General features: G+C 49.3%; 1 protein-coding gene across 1 annotated transcript in view; it reads left to right on the top strand.

The window, feature by feature from the left end:
* The window catches only part of ATG7 (autophagy related 7), a gene marked incomplete at both ends in the record, with an annotated part of 128,537 nt that extends 114,291 nt beyond the window's left edge, over positions 1-14,246 (top strand). The window contains 5 exon segments of the mRNA XM_080718172.1: positions 12,170-12,254; positions 12,694-12,798; positions 13,156-13,206; positions 13,405-13,452; positions 14,181-14,246. Coding sequence (XP_080574298.1) covers positions 12,170-12,254; positions 12,694-12,798; positions 13,156-13,206; positions 13,405-13,452; positions 14,181-14,246 — 355 coding nt within the window.
* Between the last annotated feature and the right edge of the window lie 7,051 nt (positions 14,247-21,297).

Here is a 21,297-nt window from a genome sequence, read left to right as displayed (position 1 = left end):
AGGACCAGGCACCTGGGGCCCTCTTGGCTGATTCAGGTCTCTGAGGCTGAGTCTTTGGTGTGTTATTCAGAATCATGAGCAGGCTGATGCAGCTGGAGCCAGAGTTACCCAAAATCAAGATGCTTACCCTTAAAATCATCATGACCTAAAACAATGCATAGTTCCAAGTCTGCAGCAGCACCTCAACCCTGCCTCCAATACAACTCTGCAGCCGCGGGCCTGGGGATCTCAGTAGGAAGACACGCACGCCAGGGACCTGGATTAAAATCGAGCTGCTGTCTTTGGGTATGCGATGGGGGAAGAAGAAGTAAGTGGTGCAAAAACCCTGGGTTGCGTTAGTCAGTCTAGCTAAACCTGGAACAGGTTTAGCTAAAACCTGGAACCAGCTAAACCTGGTTTTTTTTTATGGTGATGCATGCTGTAATCCCAGTATTTGGGAGGCTGAGACAGGAAGAGCGCAGGTTTGCAGCCAGCCTCAGCTACTTAGTGAGGCCCTTTGCAACTTTGTGAGACCCTGTTTCAAAATAAGGAATGAAAAATAGGGCTGGGGAGTGTAGCTCAGAGGTAGAATGTCCCTGGGTTCAATCCTCAGTAAAACACACACACACACACACACACACACACACACACACACACACACACACACAAGTTTGTTGAGTTGTAATTCACCCACCATAAAACATCATCTTTTAAAGTGTATGATTCCAGGGCTTTCGATATGCTCAGAGTTGTGATACTATTGCCAATCTCTAGGTTTAGAACATTTTCATCCCCCAAGCACTTTGTATTCTTTCTGGCTCTACAGGCTTTTACCTATTCTGAACATGACGTTTAAGTACAATAATATGGGACATCTTGTGTCTGATGTTGTTACTTGGCTTGGTGATATTTAAGCTTCGTCCACATTGTAGCAGGATGATTCTTTTCCCAGATCCTTTAATAGCACCTGTGATCTATCTCCCTCAAATTTCCTTGACAAAGGAAGAATGAAAAGCTGATCATACTAGAGAGAGTAAGTCTATTTATATTCCCGGGAAGGGCAGGTGATAATGGATCGGAAGACAGATTCACGGCAGAGTGTTCCAGGTTTAGCTAGACTGACTAACGCAACCCAGGGTTTTTGCACCACTTACTTCTTCTTCCCCCATCGCATACCCAAAAACAGCAGCTCGATTTTAATCCAGGTCCCTGGCGTGCGTGTCTTCCTACCGAGATCCCCAGGCCCGCGGCTGCAGAGTTGTATTGGAGCAGGGCTGAGGTGCTGCCGCAGACTTGGAACTATGCATTGTTTTAGGCCATGATGATTTGAAGGGCATGGAGTAAGCAAAGACAGCTGGTGGTTTTGGAGAGAACGAAGGACTGTTAAGTTGACTTAGCCAGGTAAAAGCAGTTATTGTCTTCCATTAAGCACAAGAAGAAGCCATAGAGCTGGGTGTAATTTTTCCCCCCTGCAGTACTGGGGGTGGAACCCAGGGGCAGTCTACCTCTGAGCTACACCCCCAGTCCTATTTTTAATTCTTTATTTTGACATAGGTCTCACTGAGTTGCAAAGGGCCTAAGTAGTAGCTGAGGCTGCCCGCGAACCAAGATCCTCCTGTCTTAGCCTCCCGAGTGCTGAGGTTATAAGCATGTGCCACCACACCCGGCCCTTTTTTTTCTTTCCTTCCCTCCCTCCCTTCCTTCCTCCCTTCTTTCCTTCTTTCCCTTCATTTTGAAAATGGTGTGGCTATTTGGAGACTGACCTTGACTCCATATTCTTCCTGATCTCTCGTTATCCTATTTGGAGCCCACGCAGACGGCCTTAAAGCAGATAGACGAGAGGCATGGTGTCCAGGTCACGTGTGTTTAGGAGCCCACCAAACATTTCTCTAACCGCCATGTTTGTTGAAGAAGGTCTGTTTAAATCAAACACAGGAACCCTCCAGCCAGGTTTCCTAAATGTTGCTATCACTAACCCTCACAGGGTCGGTTCTCAGCCCGAGGAGATTAAGTATCAGTTAACATGTATTTACTTTGCTCCAACCATGAGTTCAACATTGAGCCGAGAAGTATCACAGTATTTTCAAACTGAGACCTAATGAAACAGAAAAACTGATTTATCTGAGTAATAGAAGAAGCCATATTGGTATGTCCTTGAGAAATCCGAGCTCCCAAATTTCACAACCTAAGTTCTCTCAAATATTTCAACCTTGTTAAAGTGTCTAAGTTCCACGACTCCAGGATCAATTTTAGGCTGTGACTCTGATGTCAGTTTTTAATATTAAATCATGCCGTTGTGATTTCAGGTTTGCATTTATAGCATATAATTTGTCTTTTTTTTTTTTTTTTGGTGGTGGTAGTACTTCTACCTCCGGGCTACACTCCCAGACCCATTATATCTATATATACTTTTTTATACATAGTGACTATTTTATACTTTTATTTGCAAACAGGGTCTCTTAAGCCAGCGCGCTGGCTTCGAACCTGCGCAATCCTCCTGTCTCCACCTCCCGAGCGTGGGGATGACAAGCGTGCCCACCACGCCCGGCTGATTTGTCTTTATATTGTCTTGATTTGGTACTGGGATTGAACCCAGAGGCATTCTACCTTTGAGCTACACCCTAACCCTTTTTATGTTTTGTTTTAAAGCAGGGTCTCAGGAGGTTGCTCAGGGTTACTTTGTTGCTGAGACTGGTCTCAACCTGTGATCCTCCTGTACTGGGATTACAGGCAGGCGCCACCACACCCAGCTTATCATTTGTATTTTCATCAAGTTTCTGAGAAACAGAACTTGCTTCCACAGATTTGGATCTTAATAAGTGGTTACTTTTAAAAATTATCAATGACTTGTAACAGGCTGTACAATCATATACAGGCTGGCAGAAATGAACAGGACCGAGCTGACAGGTCTGTCCTGATTTAAAATTCAGATTCTGACTCATCTACTGCAGAATTCAGAATTCCAGAAAGTCCAATGCCCATTTCTCTCATAGCTAGGAAGTCATATGAAAAACATCACAGTCACGTGACGCGACTCTTGGCAGAGCAGTTTACTCTGCGGCAGAGTAAACAGCACAGTCAACAAGCGTTCCTGCTGGCCTTTTGCGCTCACGGTTTGGCCCTCCCCGTCCTTGCTGGCCTTTTGCGCTCACGGTTTGGCCCTCCCCGTCCCTGCTGGCCTTTTGCGCTCACGGTTTGGCCTTCCCCGTTCCTGCTGGCCTTTTGCGCTCACGGTTTGGCCCCTCCCCGGCACAGCTGGGTTTGATTCGGTTCCTGCGGAATATCCTCTTCTGTTTTGTTTTGTATTTAATAACAGCCAGATATTTATGTACAGCTTCATCAAGAGCCTCCGATGACAAATGCGTATTTGGAGGCCAGCGGAGCTGTGGGAAGGCCCCGTGTCAGCACTCAGGCCTGTTCCAGTGGGGGCGTTCTGGGAGCTGCCTGGCCTGCCCACGCAGCCCGTTCCCTTCCCAGCGTCCTCGGCAACTCTCTCCCAACCTGCGCCGGCCCATCCTGGGGCTGCCCTGCTGTGTTTTTTTTTTATGAAGCAATCCCTCAGGATGCTGCCCTGGCCCTGTCTCCTGCGTGAACGAGAAGAGGCAGAAACAGCAGCAGGAAGCCATTTAATTCTTAGGTCGGAAAGGCCAGCCTTTTTTGTTCTGCTTTGTTTTAATAAAGCTTAGCAGCATCTCATTCAGCACTCCCTTTCCAAAACGTGTCCCTCTCATTTGCTGTCAGAGTTCTCTAGAGGGATTTGAGATGTTTAGTTGAGTGGGCATCAGGGAAGGGCAAGATGGAGAATGGGCAGTGAAGTCTAGGCAGGGCTCCCCACCCTTCAGGAACTGAATCTTGGGTGGGATAATCCACGTGGTGGCCTGAGGGAGAGAGAAGAGGTGGTGGGGTGGGGGAAATCACAAATATTGAAAGCAAAGCAGAGATCTAATGTGAAGAAACAGCATGCAAGTCGAGACTTGTGTGGCCTTTGGTCTTGGCTCTGCTAGTGTTTCCGTGTGTGACCTTGGGTGAACAGAGTCAGGGTTCTGTGCAGCAGCGTCTCCACTGGAAACGAGAGGCTCTTGCTGTAGGTCTAGCATACCAGGCGTGACCCAGAAAGAAAAAGTTGATTCCTTTTTTTTTTTTTTTTTTTTTTGGTGGTACTGGGTATGAACCCTTCTACCTCCAGGGTACATGTCCAGACCTATTTTATATTTTATTTGGAAACAGGGTCTCTTACACCAGCAAGGCTGGCTTCGAACCTGCGCGATCCTCCTGTCTCCTCCCCCAAGCGCAGGGATTACAAGTGTGCGCCACCACGCCCGGCTGGTTTCATTTTTTTATATTAAAATGCTTTGAAGTGCTGGGCATGGTGGCGCACGCTTGTAATCCCACTCCCCAGGAGGCTGAGACAGAAGGATTAGGGGTTCAAAGATGCCTCAGCAACTTAGTGAGGCCCTCTACAACTTAGTGAGACCCTGTTTCAAGATAAAGAATTTTTAAAAATGGGGCTGGGGGTATAGCTTGGAGGTAGAATGCCCCTGGGTTTAACCAGTACTGCAAAAAAAAAAAAAAAAAGTGTATTAACTTGACTGCTGGTTAACACACTTATCAGTGTTTTCTGGCGTCTATTTTATCTGACTGCCATCACCCAGAGACATCTTTAAACACATTCTTTTGAGATTTAGATCTACTCTGAGCCTTAATAGGACAGTTCTCATACATAGTATTGACTGGCATGTAGTGATATACACAAATACAAAAATGATATAATCCAGCCCAAGAGTTGAGCTTGTTCTTTAGCCTGGGTGCCTAGGACTTTGGCTTCTTTATAAGCCCGAGTCTATCCTGGCCACAACTGAATATGATCATAAAACATGCCCTTCCCCCCGGCGCACAGCTTCCAAAACGAGCCTCCAGAGCCTTCTGGTTCTGAGCAGACAGCAGCCGTGGCCTTTTAACATTCAGCTCTAGCGTTTGACACATCCCCAGGAAGTGACCGAGTCGCCTGGTGAGGTCAGAAACGCCAGCCTTTGCACCCAGCCCTGCCGTGTGGTGTGCGCCGTGAGGCCGCGGCTCAGCCACTCTCTGGCCTTCGCTTTCCTCATTTGTAGAATGGGATTATCAGTTCTTCTCCCAGTTACCATGAGCCATGAAGTAAGAAAGCACCCGACAAATGGAAAAAAACCAGATAAATTGGACTACTGCAATATTTAAAACTTGGCCGGGCGTGGTGGTGGCACAGGCTTGTAATCCCAGTACTTGGGAGGCTGAGGCAGAAGGATCGTGGGTTCAAAGACAGCCTTGGCAAGTAGTGAGACTCGTCAACCTAGGGAGACCCTGTTTCAAAATAAAAGTAAAATCGGGCTGGGGGTGTAGCTCAGAGGTATAATGCCTCCGGGTTCAATCCCCAGTAGCACAGGGGAAAAAACACCTCAGGCGGTTCCCCTTTAACATGTACAGTGTTCATGCTTTTTGTATCAAATTTAAAAATTGTGCACAAACGTTCATAGCACTATTATTATTTCATAATAGTTAAGGAGTAGAAATGACCCGAATGTCCCTCAATTGATAAATAAACCGTGGCTATTAGAATAGTAATGGAGTGTTACTTGGCAGTTAAAAAAAAAGTTAAAAACTACAAGACACGCAACAGTGTGGAGGCCCTGAGAGCATCAAGCTGTGTGGAAGAAGCCAGCCGTGAAAGGCCACATATTGTATAGTTTCATTTATATCCACGATTTAAAAATACAGAAAGGTGGCTTCATGGCTGCCAGGGAGGGGCTGCGGGCCGGGGAGCGAGGAGTGGCTGGTCGTGGGTGTTTCTTTGAGGCGACGGAACGTTCTAACTTAGATAGCGACGATGCTGCGCAGTAGTGAGCGTACTAACACCGTTGCATTGGCGTGGCGCTCGGGAGGTGAGACGGGAGGTTTGCAGGTTCAAGGCTGGCCTCGCGAATTTAGGGCGACCCTTGGCAACTTAGACCATTTTAAAATAAAAGGGGCTGGGGTGTAGCTCAGAGATAGAAAGTCCCATGGGTCTGAGCCCCGGTACCAAAAATAAATGAATGAATGAACAAGTTTAGATTACACTGACCAGCAAAACCATAGTCTGTGTTTTGTTTGAAACTTATTTCTGGCCGGGCGTGGTGGCCTACACTTGTAACCCCAGCATTTGCGATGCTGAGACAGGAGTATTGCGGTTTTGAGGACACCCTCAACTACTTAGGCCATTTACATCTCAGTGAGACCCGAGGGCTGGGGTATAACTCAGAGGTAGAGTGCCTCTGGGTCCCATCCCCAGGACTGCAAAAATAATAATAATATATAAGTAAATAAATAATACTCAGAGCAGGCTGGAATAGTGGTTTGCTTGACCTGTCAGCAGCTCTGATTGACAGATAAATTGATGTGTTCTGTGGGGTTGGCGGGCTTTCCAGATGGAATCTATGAGCAAGAAAGAGATAGCTAAGGGTCACGGGGGTTGGAAGCTGAGCCTCTGGCCAGGCGCCGCGTCCAGTCTCCCGCCGCACGTGGGCCTGGGGTCCCTAGAGGTGGTCTTGCAGTCGGCACTGCGGCTGCTTTTCCAGGGATTGTGTTTTTGTCGCGGACCCTCTCACTCACAAGCCTAACAGCTGCTGTATATTGAACTGGGGCGAGGGAGAGGGGTTCATATTTTGCGATTGTAAAATTAAATTGCTTTGTGGTTCTAAGATCTTAGTTCTGCTCCGTCCTGCTCCTCAGCCGTAGAGGGATAGGGAGGGAGGGAAGGTGGAATCCCTTAAGATGAGTATTTTTAAGTTAAAAATTATTTATCTTGTGGCTTCTGACAGTCTTGCTGTGTTCATGATGGTGTAGGAACCAAGGAAGTCCACACAGTCACCGTGTGCTTCGAAATCTTTAGAAGTGTATTATAAACCTCAGTGATTATAAGCTAAATACAGATTAACAAAATGCAAACCTATTACTTATCTCCCCGCCCCAGAACTGGGATGGAACCCAGGGGCATTCTATCTCCAAGCCACACCACTAGTACTATTTTTTAGTCTTTTTATTTTTTTGAAATAGGGTCTCACTGAGTTGCAAAGGGCCTCGCTAAGTGGCTGAGGTTGTCCGTGAACCGCGATCTTCCAGTCTCCGCCTCCCAAATGCTGGGACTACAAGCATGTGCCACCACGCCTGGCTCTGTTACTAATTTTTTTAAAAAAATAAAAACATTTATATGATACCACTGGCCTTTGGACATAAATGTCTTAATTTTTAAACAAGCACTAACCATTAAAATGGTAATTCATATTAAATGCGTATTCGGATGGCAAGGAAATTAGCAACAGGTGGTTTCATTATAGAAAAACCCTATTAAAAACTACTTGATTTGCCGGGCGTGGTGGCGCACGCTTGTAATCCCCGCGCTTGGGAGGCGGAGACAGGAGGATCGCAGTGGTTCAGAGCCAGCCGCGCTGGCTTAAGAGACCCTGTTTCCAAATAAAAATATAAAATAGGTCTGGGAGTGTAGCCCGGATGTAGAAGGGCTTCCAGGAACCCCAGTACCACCAAAAAACAAAACAAAACAAAAACTACTTGATTTGGGTTAGGGTATATGACTATACATTGTGTTTGAAAAAAATCTGTAAACCTTTAATATGAAACAATGGCCACTATTGATTAACTTGGGACTTTGAAAAGGACATTTTTATCTGTTTTTAACTTATCAAGAGGCTAGCTGATTTTTTGAAAATATGCTTACTGGTGCATTAGAGTGTCACGTCATAATGCAGTTCATGGCGGTGGTGGGGTACATGCTTTCCCTGGCCCAAAGGTCGGATGTGGGGGTTTATGAAGGACTTATTAAAATGGCAACATTCTCTCGGTAAGTTTTGTGGAAGATGAGCTTACAAAGAAAGCCGACTCAAGCCAAAGTGTTAGGACGCTGCTGTGGTTTCACAAAGCTAAAGAGGACGGGGACCTCTGGTGACGGCAGGACAGCAGAAGCAGTAAGAGGAGATAATTCAGAGAAGAGAGAAGATGGTTAGACATGGCATTTCCTCCAGTGTGCTCCCCATGGCTCCCTCCATTCAGCTCTCGTCACCACTCAGCATCTGGGAGGGTGGATACCAAAATCTGCAGGTGCTCACGGCCCCTACATAGGCGACATGTTTGCAGACAGCCCAGGCACGCCTTCCCACACGCTTCGTATGTCTCCCAATTACTGTAACACCTGCTGTGATATAAACTGTGTGAATCGTGTTCTACTCTGTCATTTAAGGAAAAACGCAAGGGTAGGGGGAGGGGAGTCTGTTTGGGTCCAGTACATGTTTCCCGTTTGCTGTCGATTAACTATGGATGTGGCGCCCAGGGATGCGGAGGGCTCTCTGCATCCTCCTGTTGTCTTCTGTCGTTGCTGTACCATCCCCCGCCGCCACAGGTAGCTCCGTGTCCAAAGCGTGTTCCCTCTCGAGGGATCTGCCTGGTGTTCCTGCTGGTCCCTCTCACTTGAACACCTGCTCCTGTGACACCCGCTCTTTCCTGCCAACCGAGTCTCGGCACCAGGAGCTGCTGCACATGAGCATCTGGAACCCCCTTTGCGTTTGAGGTGTTGTGTTGTTGCTTATGAGGAGAAGAATAACTCGATCTAAGAAATGCTTTCTGGAGCCAGGTGTGGCGGTGCGCCTGCAGTCCCAGTCCTTGGGAGGCTGAGACAGGAGCATCGCGCGTTCGCGGCCAGCCTCAGCTATTTAGTGAGGCCCTCTTCAACTTAGTGAGAAAGTGTTTCAGAATAAAAAATAAGAGGGCTAGGAATGTAGTATGGAGGTTAAATGCCCTGGGTTCAGTCCCCAGCAGAGACACAAAAATCTTTCTGAAAACTTCAATGACAAAAAAAAAATCCCTCTTTTTAATTTTGTGTGTGTGATATATATATATATATACATACTGGGGTTCCTGGAAGCCCTTCTACCTCTGGGCTACACTCCCAGACCTATTTTTATATTTTTATTTGGAAACAGGGTCTCTTAAGCCAGCGAGACTGGCTTTGAACCGGTGCGATCCTCCTGTCTCCGCCTCCCAAGCCCGGGGATGACAAGCGTGCCCACCATGCCCGGCTTTTCTTTTGCATTTTAACGTGTTCAAATGAGCTGCATAACTAAAATGGAGGCCGAGCATAAGTTGTCACAGCTTAATAACTCAGCTCAGCAGAACACCCAGGTCCCAGCCTCCCCGTTGTCCTTCCCTCTCTCGTGTTCTGCCCCCGACCACAGTCCTAGTGGACACCTGTTCTACACTCTTTTTTTTTTTTTAAGATTTAACAGAAAATAGAAATACAGCCCCATGCCAAAATGGCATAGGGGGTGACCCGAAATGAACACACCTGCTCTACACTCTTATGAGACTTATTTCTCTGCTCTCCTTCACGTCTGCAACCTGGCATATGGATCCCCAAACAACATGATTTCATGCACCTGACTTTGAACTTTTGTAAATGGAATTACGAGCTGGGCGTGGTGGCGCATGCCTGGATCCCAGGACTTGGGAGGCTAACACAGGAAGATTGCGGGTTTGAGGCCAGCCTCAGCAACTCAGTGAGGCTCTCAGCAACTTATCAAGACCCTGTTTCAAAATTTAAAAAATAAGGCTGGAGGTGTAGCTCAGAGGTAGAATTCCCTGGGCTTTAATCCCCAGTGCCAAAAAAAAAAAAAAAAAGTGAACTGGAATTACGGTCTCTCTGACCTTTGTGCCTTTCAGACTTCAGTATTGTGAAGAGTCCTGTGTTGCTGTTTGCAGCCAATGTTTACCCATTTTTCTTGCTACAGAGTTCCATAATTAGACCAACCACAGTCTAATTAGACATACCCATCTGTGGGTGGGTATTTGTAGGATTTTACATCAGATCTTCAACACTGGCTGGAGTGTTCTTGTATGCATCTCTTAGGGTACATATATAACATTTTGGGGGGATCTGTGTTTCATAAGTTTTTTCTCATAATTTCCCCCTTCCAGGGAGTAGGTTTAAAACTAAAATTCTAGAGTACAATTTTAATTAATACTTGAAGAACAGAATTTTGTTGAATAGTGTTGAGCTTTTTAGGGCCACCAGCGATGGGAATATCTTAAGTTTTTCTCACCAGCCAGAACCCAACTTTTGCTCTCTTGGGGTGTGATATCGCCCCACTTAGATTGCTTATTCTAGGTTGCTTTCCTGAGGTGAGAATTGTCAGGTCAGCAAAAATGCCCATCTTAGAAGAGTATCATAAACTCTTCTTCCAAAGCACTGTATCCATTGAAATGATTGCAAGTAGTATCTGGGCATTCCTGTGGCTCTGTATCCTTGCCAAAATCTTGGTGCGTCATATCTTTTAAATTCTGTCAATCTTTTAAGTATGTAACATTATCTCATTAGCTTTTGTTCTTAATTCCCCTGGTTACCAGTGAGGTCCAACATCTTACGTTTATTACTCACTAGGATTCCGCTTCCATGGTGGTTTATATCTCGACTTTGCCTCCAAAAATTCTTATGTGACCCACTTCTGTAGCCTATTTAAAGAAAGCACAATAGAATAACCTTGTTACTCACTTGAAAACTATGACCCAGCCCTGTGCTCTAATCTCAGCTGAGCCGCTCCACGTGATCAGAGGCCCGCTCCTCAGGCCTCTGCACCTTCTTTGCTAAGTAGAAGTACTGGCTGGCTCAGAGTGATTCTCAGCTCTGACTGCCCATCACAGTGATCTGCAACTCTTTAAAAAACTCTACTGATGCTTAGACCACACCTGCACCAGGAAATCTGATTCCATCAGATTACAGATCCTATGGTAATGCTCAAGGCTTTGTTTAATGCCTGGATTTCATGGTTTGGATCACCTTCCTTTGTCCACACACACCCTGATGTGAGTATGACAGAGGACTCTTTCTCTGTAAGACTAAGACTAGAATATATTTTTAAATGAGATATAAAAAGAAGGAAACTCCTTAATTGAGTACAAAGAGAAAACTTGGTGCCAACATTCAGAGTACTTTTTTTGATAGCTTTTCTACTTCCAGCACTGACTGATAGGTTTTGGGTTTTTTTGTTTTGTTTTTTTTTAGGTCCATACCTATCATGAAAAAATGTACACGCAAGGACAATGTTGAGGAATTGTAAAGTGCTAGGCATGGTGATGCACACCTGTGATCCCAGTACTTGGGAGGCTGAGACAGGAGGATCACAGGTTTGAAGCCAACCTCAGCAACTTTGGAAGACTCTCTCAAATAAAATTAGGCTTGGGATGTAACTCGAAGGTAGAATGCCTATGAGTTCAATCCCTAGTAACACACACACACACACAATTATAAAGTAACCTTAGAAAGAGTGGGACACATATCAGTCAGGTCATTGTGTCTGGCAGAGCGCAGGGTGGCCAAGGCTTAATTCATGAAGCTCCGGGAGTTTTAACTTCCTCCTCTAAGAGTCTGTCCCACTGCCTGGGCCCTTTCTTTGAGTCCAGTCAGTAGGAACTGCTCGATTCTGGAACCAGGGCACAGTCAAGAGGAGCCAGCTGTGCCCCGGAGGGGATTGAGGCCATCACCTCCTGGGCAAGGCCAGGCTGATGGGTGGGGCCACGGAAGGGTGCGAGAGGGCCCTCCTGCTGTGTCTCACTCATCCTCTCCTCCACATGTCTCCTGTCCTAATCAGGATCTTCTGAGCTCTCTTCTCAGCCCAGAGGTGCTTTCTGCGGCCGTCTACCACGCATTGCCCTCTCTGCGTGAGCCATACTCACCGGCTCGTATTTCTCGGAGTGTGGTCACTTGCTTATGCTCAATTGATCATCATAGCAATCATCTTTAGTGGAAAGCTTTTTGTAGCCATCCAAGCCCTGGTTACAAATGACAGAAGCCAGAAGCTCCACCTGGTTTTAGCATAAAAAATAACTGGTTGCTTCCTGGAACCGGGCCATAGACTCTGGCCCCAAGGATTCTAGACCAGGGGGATTTCATGTCAGACCATCTTTGTCTTTACTGCTCATCTCTGGTCACCCTTTTTTGAGTTTGTTCTCTCATTGCCAGTGAGTTCTCTCTTCTCCCCCCCACCATGTAGCAAGAACATGGTTTCAAGGAGTTCCAAATGTTCATTCTTCCTTTAAAAGCACCTCTCCCAGAGGCTCCTAAGGGAGAATTCCAGTTATGGGCCATCACTGACCTTCTCTGGACCACCTGCAGTAGATGGAGAAGGGCTGCCCTGATTGGCCAGCTTGGACTGGAGCAGCGTGTGGTGATTGGCTGCCTCCCTCTGACCCACGTGGTCGGAGTGAGAGAGGAGGACAGGTCCGGGTGGAGGAGTGGATATTGGGGTGCCTAGGGCAGAAGTCAGTTCTACCTCCATGTCTGTGCCGCCCCTGCTAGACAGTTCTACTTTGTATGAGCGATTCAAATTGAGGCGTTTAGTGCCAATCCTGAAATTCCAGACCCCAGATTTTCCCCCAAGCGTGGCCTGCTTTGCTTTCTGCATCTATCTCCATCTTTTCATCTAACTCCAGCTACCAGGGTGGATTCTTCCTTCACGGTTCTCTTAATGAACCAGCTACCTAGCGCCCCTCAGCACCACCCCTCAAAGAATTGGCTCCAAGATTAGAACACAGTGCACTTTCTCCAAGTTCACCGAAGTCTCGTTCTAGGTTCAAAGGCGGCCCTTTCTCCTTTCAAGCTCCCACAGCCTTCCTGAGCCCCTGCTCTTGGGCTGGCCCCAGGGCGTGCCCCGTCGCATCTGCCGTCCTGGCATGGGTGCGGGAGCCCAGGCCAGTGTGCGGCGGCATCGTCCCCAGACAGCCGCCGTCAAACACAGCGCCTCTGCTGTGGGACCTGGGCCTGCAGCCTCCCAGCCATCTAAAAAGTTACTTTTCATGCTGAAACTTGTTGATAAACCCAGATCTGTAATTAGGACCTAAACGACACAGGGCAGGCCTCACACAACGAGCAGTTGTGGGATATTATGGGCCCCTGTGGATTATTTGGCCAGAGAAAAGGAGGGGAGAGAGGCTGGCTGCTGTTGAACAAATCGCTACCAGATGCAGATTTTAGTAAACACCACACTGCTGTTCTCCGCCTGAAGGTGCTAGGGATTTCTCCAGGCAGCAGAGCGATCCGTAAACGAGCTGGTTCCAGGGTGCGCGGAGCCCCCTGGAGTTCCCTGTCTGCGGTGCTGTCTACAGAGCGTGCGCAGGCCTGGCGTCCCGCTTCCCCGCCTGAGGTCTCCCACCAGTGTAAGGACTTGAAGTGTCGTGCTCACACCCCGCAGGAGCCACCAGAAGCCTGAAGCTGGGCTTCAAACAGAAAGCGTCACTGGGGGCAGGGCAAGGGGGCGCAGAGGATGAGACTGCGCTGCCCAGCACGTATTTTAGAGTCCGCCATCTGCCAGGTGGCACACAAGCCCCCCCATCCTTCCCTTTACTGCACCTAAGAATGAGGCGCAGTGGCTCCGCGTAGACCTGGACAAACTGCAGACGCGAGTAAGGCGTGCGGGGTGAGCCAGCAGCACGACGCTGTCATGTCTGCCTTCGCCGACTCCCACGATGGGCCAGGCACAGCGTGAGTCTGAGAACAGGGGCCTGGAATGTTCCAGAGCCTTCTGGCCACTTTGCTGTGCCCTGACGGGAACAGACAGGAGAGACATACTGAGGCTGGGAGGGAGGGAGATGGTGATGGAACTTGGCTTAGGGGCTGTCCAGTTTCTCGTCTTCCCCTGGATACCAACGGGTGCTTTGCGTGTAGATAGATCCTCAGAAAAGCACAGTGGCCAAAGGGCACAGAGAAAGGAGTGGCTTTGCGTGAAGAGCGCACTAGCTACTGATGCCCTGTGTAGGAGCCAGGGCGCAGGGAGCCTGCAGCCGCCTGGGTGGGCTGGCTCAGCCATCTGGCCTTGACCTGCCGCCTGGGGCCTCCTCTGGGGGTTCACGGAGCTCCACACATTGTGCTGGTGATTTTGTGGATTGGCCCATTTGATCTTCTCAATCACTTTCTACTTCCCAGATAAGGAAACTGAGGCCCATGGAGGGCACGGAGCAAGTCAGTGTTAGCGCCAAGCAGTTTGGCTCCAGAGCCTGACTTCTTCACTGCTCCGTAGTGCCTTGTGTGCAGTAGCAGTTGAGCTTGCCTGCAGCCGTGGATCTCTCTTGTAAAATGACAGGCCTGGATACGGGTGACCAGGCACGCACACTGCCTGTTCCCGGTTCTCCAGGCCTGTGCCCGAGTGGAGCACCGCGTCCCGTCCTACCTCATCATCGGATCAGAAACTCGCTCTTAGCAACCTGTGAAGATTCCAGGGCTGACTCTCCAAACCAGACTCGCAAGGGAGTGACATCCACACCAGTAGGCACAAGCCGCCTCTCCTTGGTGCCAGGCATGGAGTGTCTACGCCTCCAGCCACCGTGACTAGAGAGCCACACTCACTCAGAAGGCCGTGGAGTCTTCCAGAGCGCCCGGCGAGGGCGCAGACGGGTGTGGGCCTTGCCATGTGTCCCGAGCACTGGATGTGCTCACGGCGTGGAAAGGCCCATCCACAAGCTTCAGTAGCTCCCCTCCTCCCCCAAGAAACAAGCCAGATGTCTTAGAGCAGTTCTGAGCAATCCAGAGCCATCTCCACCAAAGATGATACCAGACAGCTCGGAGGGAAAGAAAGAAGAAGCTGCTAAAAAAAAAAAAAAAAAAAAAAAAAAAAAAAGGCTATTTCCAGCCTCTGCCGTCGCCTGGGGCCAGCAATAGCAGAACTCCGTGAGCCTGTAATGGGTGGGGAGAGCTGCTAGAAAAGGGTGGGAAGGAGGAGGAGCAGCCTATTTAAAAGACCCTAAAGCACTGCAGCTGTTTGGACTAATTTTTCTCATTTCAGCGATGTTCCAAACCCTTTGTCTTCTCTCTGGAGCGAATTCCTTTGGCTCTCGCCCGTCCTGCCCACACATACTCTGTTTTGGAGTAGGCTTTGTGAAAAGAGAAGGTGCCAGTCACCACCACACGTGTGCCCCTCCCCTGGGTGGGCCGGGCTGCGTTCGCCTGCACCCACACGTGCCAACTTCTAAGGTCTGAGTGCACCTCCAGGGATGGGGAGTGCCTGAGGACAGGCGTGTTGCAGGGCGGCTAAGGGTCATCTCTGCCCAGCTCAGTCCTGATGCGGCTCTTCAGCGGGGTCTAGGAACCAACCTGACGCAGGGCTGGTGGACAGGAGGAAAGCATATACGTTGCATTAACTTTTGCACGTAAACCGGGTGTGGTGGTGCACGCTTGTAATCCCCACGCTTGGGAGGCTGAGACAGGAGGATCGCACAGGTTCGAAGCCAGCCTCAGCTACTGAGTGAGGCTCTCAGCAACTTAGACCCTGTTTCTAAATAACCTATAAAATAGGAGTATAGCCCAGAAGTAGAAAAGCCCCTGTGTTCCACCCCTAGTACTACAAAAAAAACCCAAAAAACTGTCACATGTAAATGTAAGTTTTCAGAAGCTTTCTGTGCTGGCCATTTCTTTGGGCTTCCTCTCTCGTGAGTGTCCCATGTGATGAAGAAATGGTCGGGCGAAGGGACCTGGGGTCCATGTGTGGACGTTGAGAGTTTTCGTTCATTTACACATTGCAGAGGCAATGCCTAGTGGCTGGTGATAGGGCTTCCTGCCTTGGTGCGGGAAGGGCGTGTTTCTCACAGGAGTGTTATGGCGTGCTGCAGGTGAGAACGGGCAGCTCAGAGAGTCCTTCCCATAGCTGCTGCTTCTCAGGTTCCTCACCTGGAAGTCGTCAGGATGGATGTCGGCACGTCTTGGGGGGCGTGTGCCCTCAACTGCTCCACTGGAAGTCTCCAGACCGCTGACCCTGGTGAGCCAGCTGCTCCACTTTGGAACTTTCCAGATTTCACAGATGTAACCTTCCTCACAACGGTTGTAAGAGAATTGTCTAGGAAAAAGTAGACATCAGAGGAGGCTCTGTGGAGATGGATGTTGCTCTCATCCCAGTCTAGATCTGGCTAAGTTGGGCTTGTCCCTCGTAGGAGGATTTTCTTGACTTTAGCCAGCAGATCTGGCCAGGAGTTTTACTCAGGTGTCTCTAAGGAACATTGAGGTCTTCGAGTTAGGAGACTAGAATGGATCTCTGCGGCTGGGGAGGTAGCTCGGAGGCAGGGCGTGGACACAGCCCTGGACTCCATCCCTTGCACTGCAAAAGAAAAAAAAAAAAAATCTGTGCCTCAGTAGGATGGATATTCACTGTTTCTCTGCCTGGTGATTACCTTGAATTCACCCACAAAGACCATCCACCCCACATCCCACGTGCTTCTCTGTTGCTTCAGCCCCACTGTGCGCCTCTGGGGAGCGAGGTGCTGCTCTGCATGCCATGGTCTGGAAGCCCAAGGCAGCACATGCTATTTCTCTGGGCAGAGCGATCGGCGCCAAAATGGGCATATGGCCATAACCCACAAGGAGCCCCTGAGACTCGGGCTTGGAGGATGGGATGAGGACTTGGAGCTTGACACCGGGAGGTCCGGGCTGGAGCAGCCCCGTAGGGCCCATGCTCTTGCACAAGGAGAGCCAGTGTGAGTGTGGACACCGTAATCTGGCCCAGAACCAGGCGCTGTGATCCTGGTCATCCTGGGCTGGGCCTCCAGCAAGCTCCGTTTGGGTTGGAGCAAGTCAGTTTTGTGTCCTGGGCAGCCATGAGCTCTGACCCCCTTCGCGGACATTTCTCTCGCTCCCACCGCTGGGCAGGTGCCTGGCACGTGGAGGGAGCTCTGTGTGTCACTCAAGAAATGCCCTTGAACGATCGGATGCCCGTCGAGCGCCTCTGGGGAGCGAGGTGCTGTTCTGCACACCCTGGGCCCGCTGCCTCACGCGGCAGCTGTCAGCCACATCTGGAAGCTAGCCTTAAACTACTGAACATTAAATAAAATGAAAACGCATTCTGGAGTTGCACTGCCCACAGCTTAAGTGCCCGGAAGCCGTCTGTGGCTAATGGCTCGCTACCATGTCAGTCAGTGCAGATGTGCACGGCTCTGGAAGTCAGCACTTCCGTAGAGGATGCCAACAGGCCTGGGCCTCAGGTCGCACCTCCCCAGAGCCATTATTTGTTTGGAGCTATCAAAACTAAAGAGAGCATAACATGTGGAAAGGGTGTGTGTGTGTGTGTGTGTGTGTGTGTGTGTGTGTGTCTGTGGGTGTGTGTTTTACTGGGGACAGAACCCAGGGGCATTCTATCTCTGAGCTACACCGCCAGCCATTTTTTATTCTTTTATTTCTAAACAGGGTCTCACTAAGTTGCAGATGGCCTCACTAAATTACTGAGGCTGGCTATGAACCTGTGATCCTCCTGTCTCAGCCTCCCAAGTACTGGGATTACAAACATGCTCCACCCACCACACCCGGCTGAAACCAAGGATTCTCAAAATGCCCTATGATATTTTTGTAGCCTTTCCAGGAAATGAGTTAGTGGTTTTAAGTGACATTTTGCTGAAGTAGTGAGGTCCTAAAGTTTCTCACGGGGCCTGCCCCATCTGTCTACTCTGGGAGACGCACATGGACCACCCACAGTAATGCCGGTTCTGACAGAGCGTGGGCCAGGCAGCCAGTTCCTGGCAGATGATTCCTGGTCCTCTGAGCACTCCTCTTCTGTTCTGTCTCCTCCTGGTCAGCCTCTTTCCTGTCCCCACCTCCAGGGCGGCCGTCTGAGCACAGCCTCACCTCCAGCACGCGCGGGAAGTACTAATGCTGCTTCTACACTCCCCTCCCCTGGGCACGTTTCTCCTAGAAGCTGACGTGAAGGGAGTGGCTACACACTTGCCAGCCTGTTGTTGGTGTTGGCCTAGAAGCCAGGAGCCCTGGCAGGGCTTGCCGCAGCCTGCCTGCACCCCTGCCCAGCTTCAGCCCACATTCTTAGCTTCCTGTCCGTAGCTCCCCACTTAGCCTCCTACCTCCATAAGCTGTTTTGCCTGTTGGCCCAGAGTACCTCTGACCTCTGGCCGTGCCCTGTCCCTACCTCTCAGTCTCACCTGCAGTTAGTTATTTCCCCTCAAAACTTACTTTAGCCGGGCGTGGTGGCGCACGCTTGTAATCCCAGCATTCGGGAGTCTGAGGATGGCAGTTCGCGGCCAGCCTCAGCTACTTAGGGAGATCCTGTTTCAAAATAAAGAATAAGAAGGAAAAAGAGTGCAGAGGGTGTCAGAGCCCGAATGCCTGGAGGTCGAGTGCTGCCCTGGGTTCTATCCCCAGACCCACAAGGAAAAAGGACTTACTTCAGATGCCTAACATATATGGTGTCCTTTCAACCCTTCCAGGACAGGATTTATTATTCCTTCTTTGAGCTTCTACAGCGTTGCCCATATTCTTCCTCTTCCTGCTCTTCTCTTTTCTCCTCTTCTTTCTTCCCCTCCTTTCGTTTTTCATACAGCTTATATGCCCTACAACTTATCCTTCTAAAAATGTGCAGTTCAGTGGTTTGTTGTTGTTTGGGTACTGGGTGTTAAACTCAGGGGCATCTGACCTCCGAGCTACACCCCCAGCCCTATTTTTAATTATTTATTTTGAAACAGGGTCTCACTGAGTTGCAAAGGGCCTCACTAAGTAGCTGAGGCTGTCCGTGAACCACGATTCTCCTTTCTCAGCCTCCCGAATGCTGGGATTCCAAGTATGCACCACCATGCCCAGCTCTTATTTTTTATTTTGAAACGGGCTCTCTGAGTTGTGGACAGCCTCACCTTTTAGTGGGCCCATGGAGCTATACTCCTGACAAGTAGATTTTATTTTCCTAAGGCTGGCCACAAATGTGTGATCCTCCTGTCTCAGCCTCCCAAGTACATTACAGGTGTGTGCCGCTGTGTCCGGCTCAGTGACCTGTATGTAAGATGGGCACAGAGTTGTGTGCCCATTGCCACAGTCTGTTTAGAACATCTTCATCACCCCAAAGAAACCCAGTGGTCCTCGTTTCCCCCAAAATCACATCCCCAGGCCCCTAAGCTCTGAGCAATATGAGTGGTGTCCTCTCTGCCTCTATACATTTGCCTAAGCTAAACATTCCACGCAAATGGAATCCTGCCAGAAGCGGTCTCTTAGGACTGGCTTCTTCCCCTACCATAGTGTTTTCGAGCGTGTATTGGCGCAACATTCCCTTCTAAATCCAAGTAATATTCGGATCACGTCTTGTTTACCTGCTCATCCATTGGTGGGCTTTGGGTTGTTTCCCCTTTTTGGCTGTTAGGAGTAATGCGTCTGTGAACACGCATGTGCAGATCGTTACATGGATGTAGGTTTTGGGTTGTCGGACTGTACAGCTAGAAGCAGCGTTGCCAGGTCACATGGCAGCTCTGTTGTACTGTTCCCTTGGCAACATTGCACATTCTGACACGCAAACCCATGGCATTCAGCATGTCCCTACTGCATCTCGCCTTTCCTAGGAACTTTGAACCCTGGCGTGCAGAAAGAGGTGCTGCTTCTCTCCCTGCTCCCCCAGGACCAACCACCATGTCTAGTAAAAAACACAATCACTCTTTCGACCTGGAAATATAACGGGAAGTGGCTTAACTCTAATTAGTGCGGCCTTTTTTCTGTCCAGGCCACATCTGTACTTTCTCTAACAGTATCTGGCCGCTCTGAGGCCCGGGTCTTAGAGGTCACCAGATATGCAAGTGTTCACCGCTGGTGTACAACGTGCCACAGTCAGAGCATTCCCGGGAAGACATATTGTGAGCCGGCAAGAAAAGTCAGCTTCCAGGCAAGGAGCGCTCTGCCCCGCTGCCCAGGCGTGGTCCAGGCGTGGTCACCGTGGGAGAATTGAACCTCTGAAAGGAGGGGCCTCGCAGGGTCTGTTCTCACCAAGCAGAGTGCCAAGGAAGGAGACACCAGGCTCGTAAAAAAATGGAGGCCTGGGCTAGTATTGTTTTCCAGCAGGAAGGGAGGTCGGCCTTGTGGTGGGTAAATGTTGATAAAACACTGGGTGTGATAAGCAGCTGCTTTGAAGTGAGTGGCTTAAGAATTCCGACTTTTGATTTCCCAGCAACAGATGACAACTGAGGGAGAACAGACAGAAGGTGGGGAGAGGGCTGTGCTGCCTGAGCCAGGGGGGCTTCAGGGAAGGAGACCCGGGCTCTGTCGGCATAACTGTCTTCCATGAACGTTGTCCAGGGGTCTTATGGTACCTAGAAGAACTGTCCTTCACCCAGGAGTTTAACGATCCTAAATGAATAGAGATATTTAGGATCTTCTTATCTCCTGGATGGTAGAGACCATTCTGGTACATACAAGAACTTCAGCCAGGTGTGCCGGCTCAAGCCTGTAGTCCCAGCTACTTGGGAGGCTGAGGCAGGAGGCCACCTGGAGCTCAGGAGTTGCAAGCCAGCCTAGGAAACATAGTGAGATCCTGTCTCAGAGACGGGCAGACCCTCGCACTGCATGGCACTTGGTGGCCATGAAGCTCTCCTCATCAGGGTGACAGCTGGGTTTGCTGTGCCCATGTGACTGGCGGCTCCTTAGAGACTTGTGTTGGGGAAGTCATGAGGCCGCCTTCAGGCTCAAGATGAAAGAAGGTCAGATAACGAATTAGTGACATCTGACAGACTCCTGGGAAAATGGAGAGTGGTGGCTGTCCCTAGACCTCGAGCTCTGTGATGGTAAAGCACCTCTTGTCCTAGATGACATAGCCCCAGGACCTAGCATGCTACTCAGCCTGTAGTCGTACACATCGGTTCAATGAATTGTTTGAGTCTCTGGTTCCGGAACTGAGCCACAATTCTGCGTGAGTGACCATGCCTTAAATGTCTTCGTGGGAAGTGAATTTCTGCGACAGAAACATTTCCCAGTATGTTGATAATTATGGAACTAGAACCTTACTGCTTTCCACAGAGCCAGCCTCCAGTCTGCTATAGTGAAAGCACACATTTCTAGAGTTCTGAAGCTGGACCGGCCCTCAGAGCCAAGGTGCTCATTTTCTACTTTGTTGGGCTAGAAAGGCATCCTGGCGTTTTGGAAGGAAGGAGCATGGGCCTGGAAGTCAGATTTTCATTTTACTAACAGCTGGTCCAGCCATTAACACACGGTGTGACCTTAGTCACTTCTCCACTCTGGGGCTCAGTTCCCCTCTATAAAATCAAAGAATTGAGCCGGATGCAGTGGCCCACGCCTATCGTCCCTGTAGGCTGAGGAACAGAGGTTCAAGGCTAGCATGTGCAGAGCCTGTTTTAAAATAGGGCCAGGGAGTATAGCTCAGAGGTGGGACCCCATGGGTTCCACAAAAATAATAATAATAATAATAATAATGTTTTTAAATGAGTTCTTTAATTATATGAAACCCAGAGTAGAAGATGAAAAGAGAACTTGTTCTAACAAGATAATTTCTC

The sequence above is a fragment of the Muscardinus avellanarius genome (genome assembly GCF_963383645.1).
Source record: "Muscardinus avellanarius genome assembly, chromosome: 22".
NCBI lineage: Eukaryota > Metazoa > Chordata > Mammalia > Rodentia > Gliridae > Muscardinus > Muscardinus avellanarius.
The sequence above is the reverse complement of the archived record's forward strand: the minus strand, read 5'-3'. Positions and strand labels throughout refer to the sequence as shown.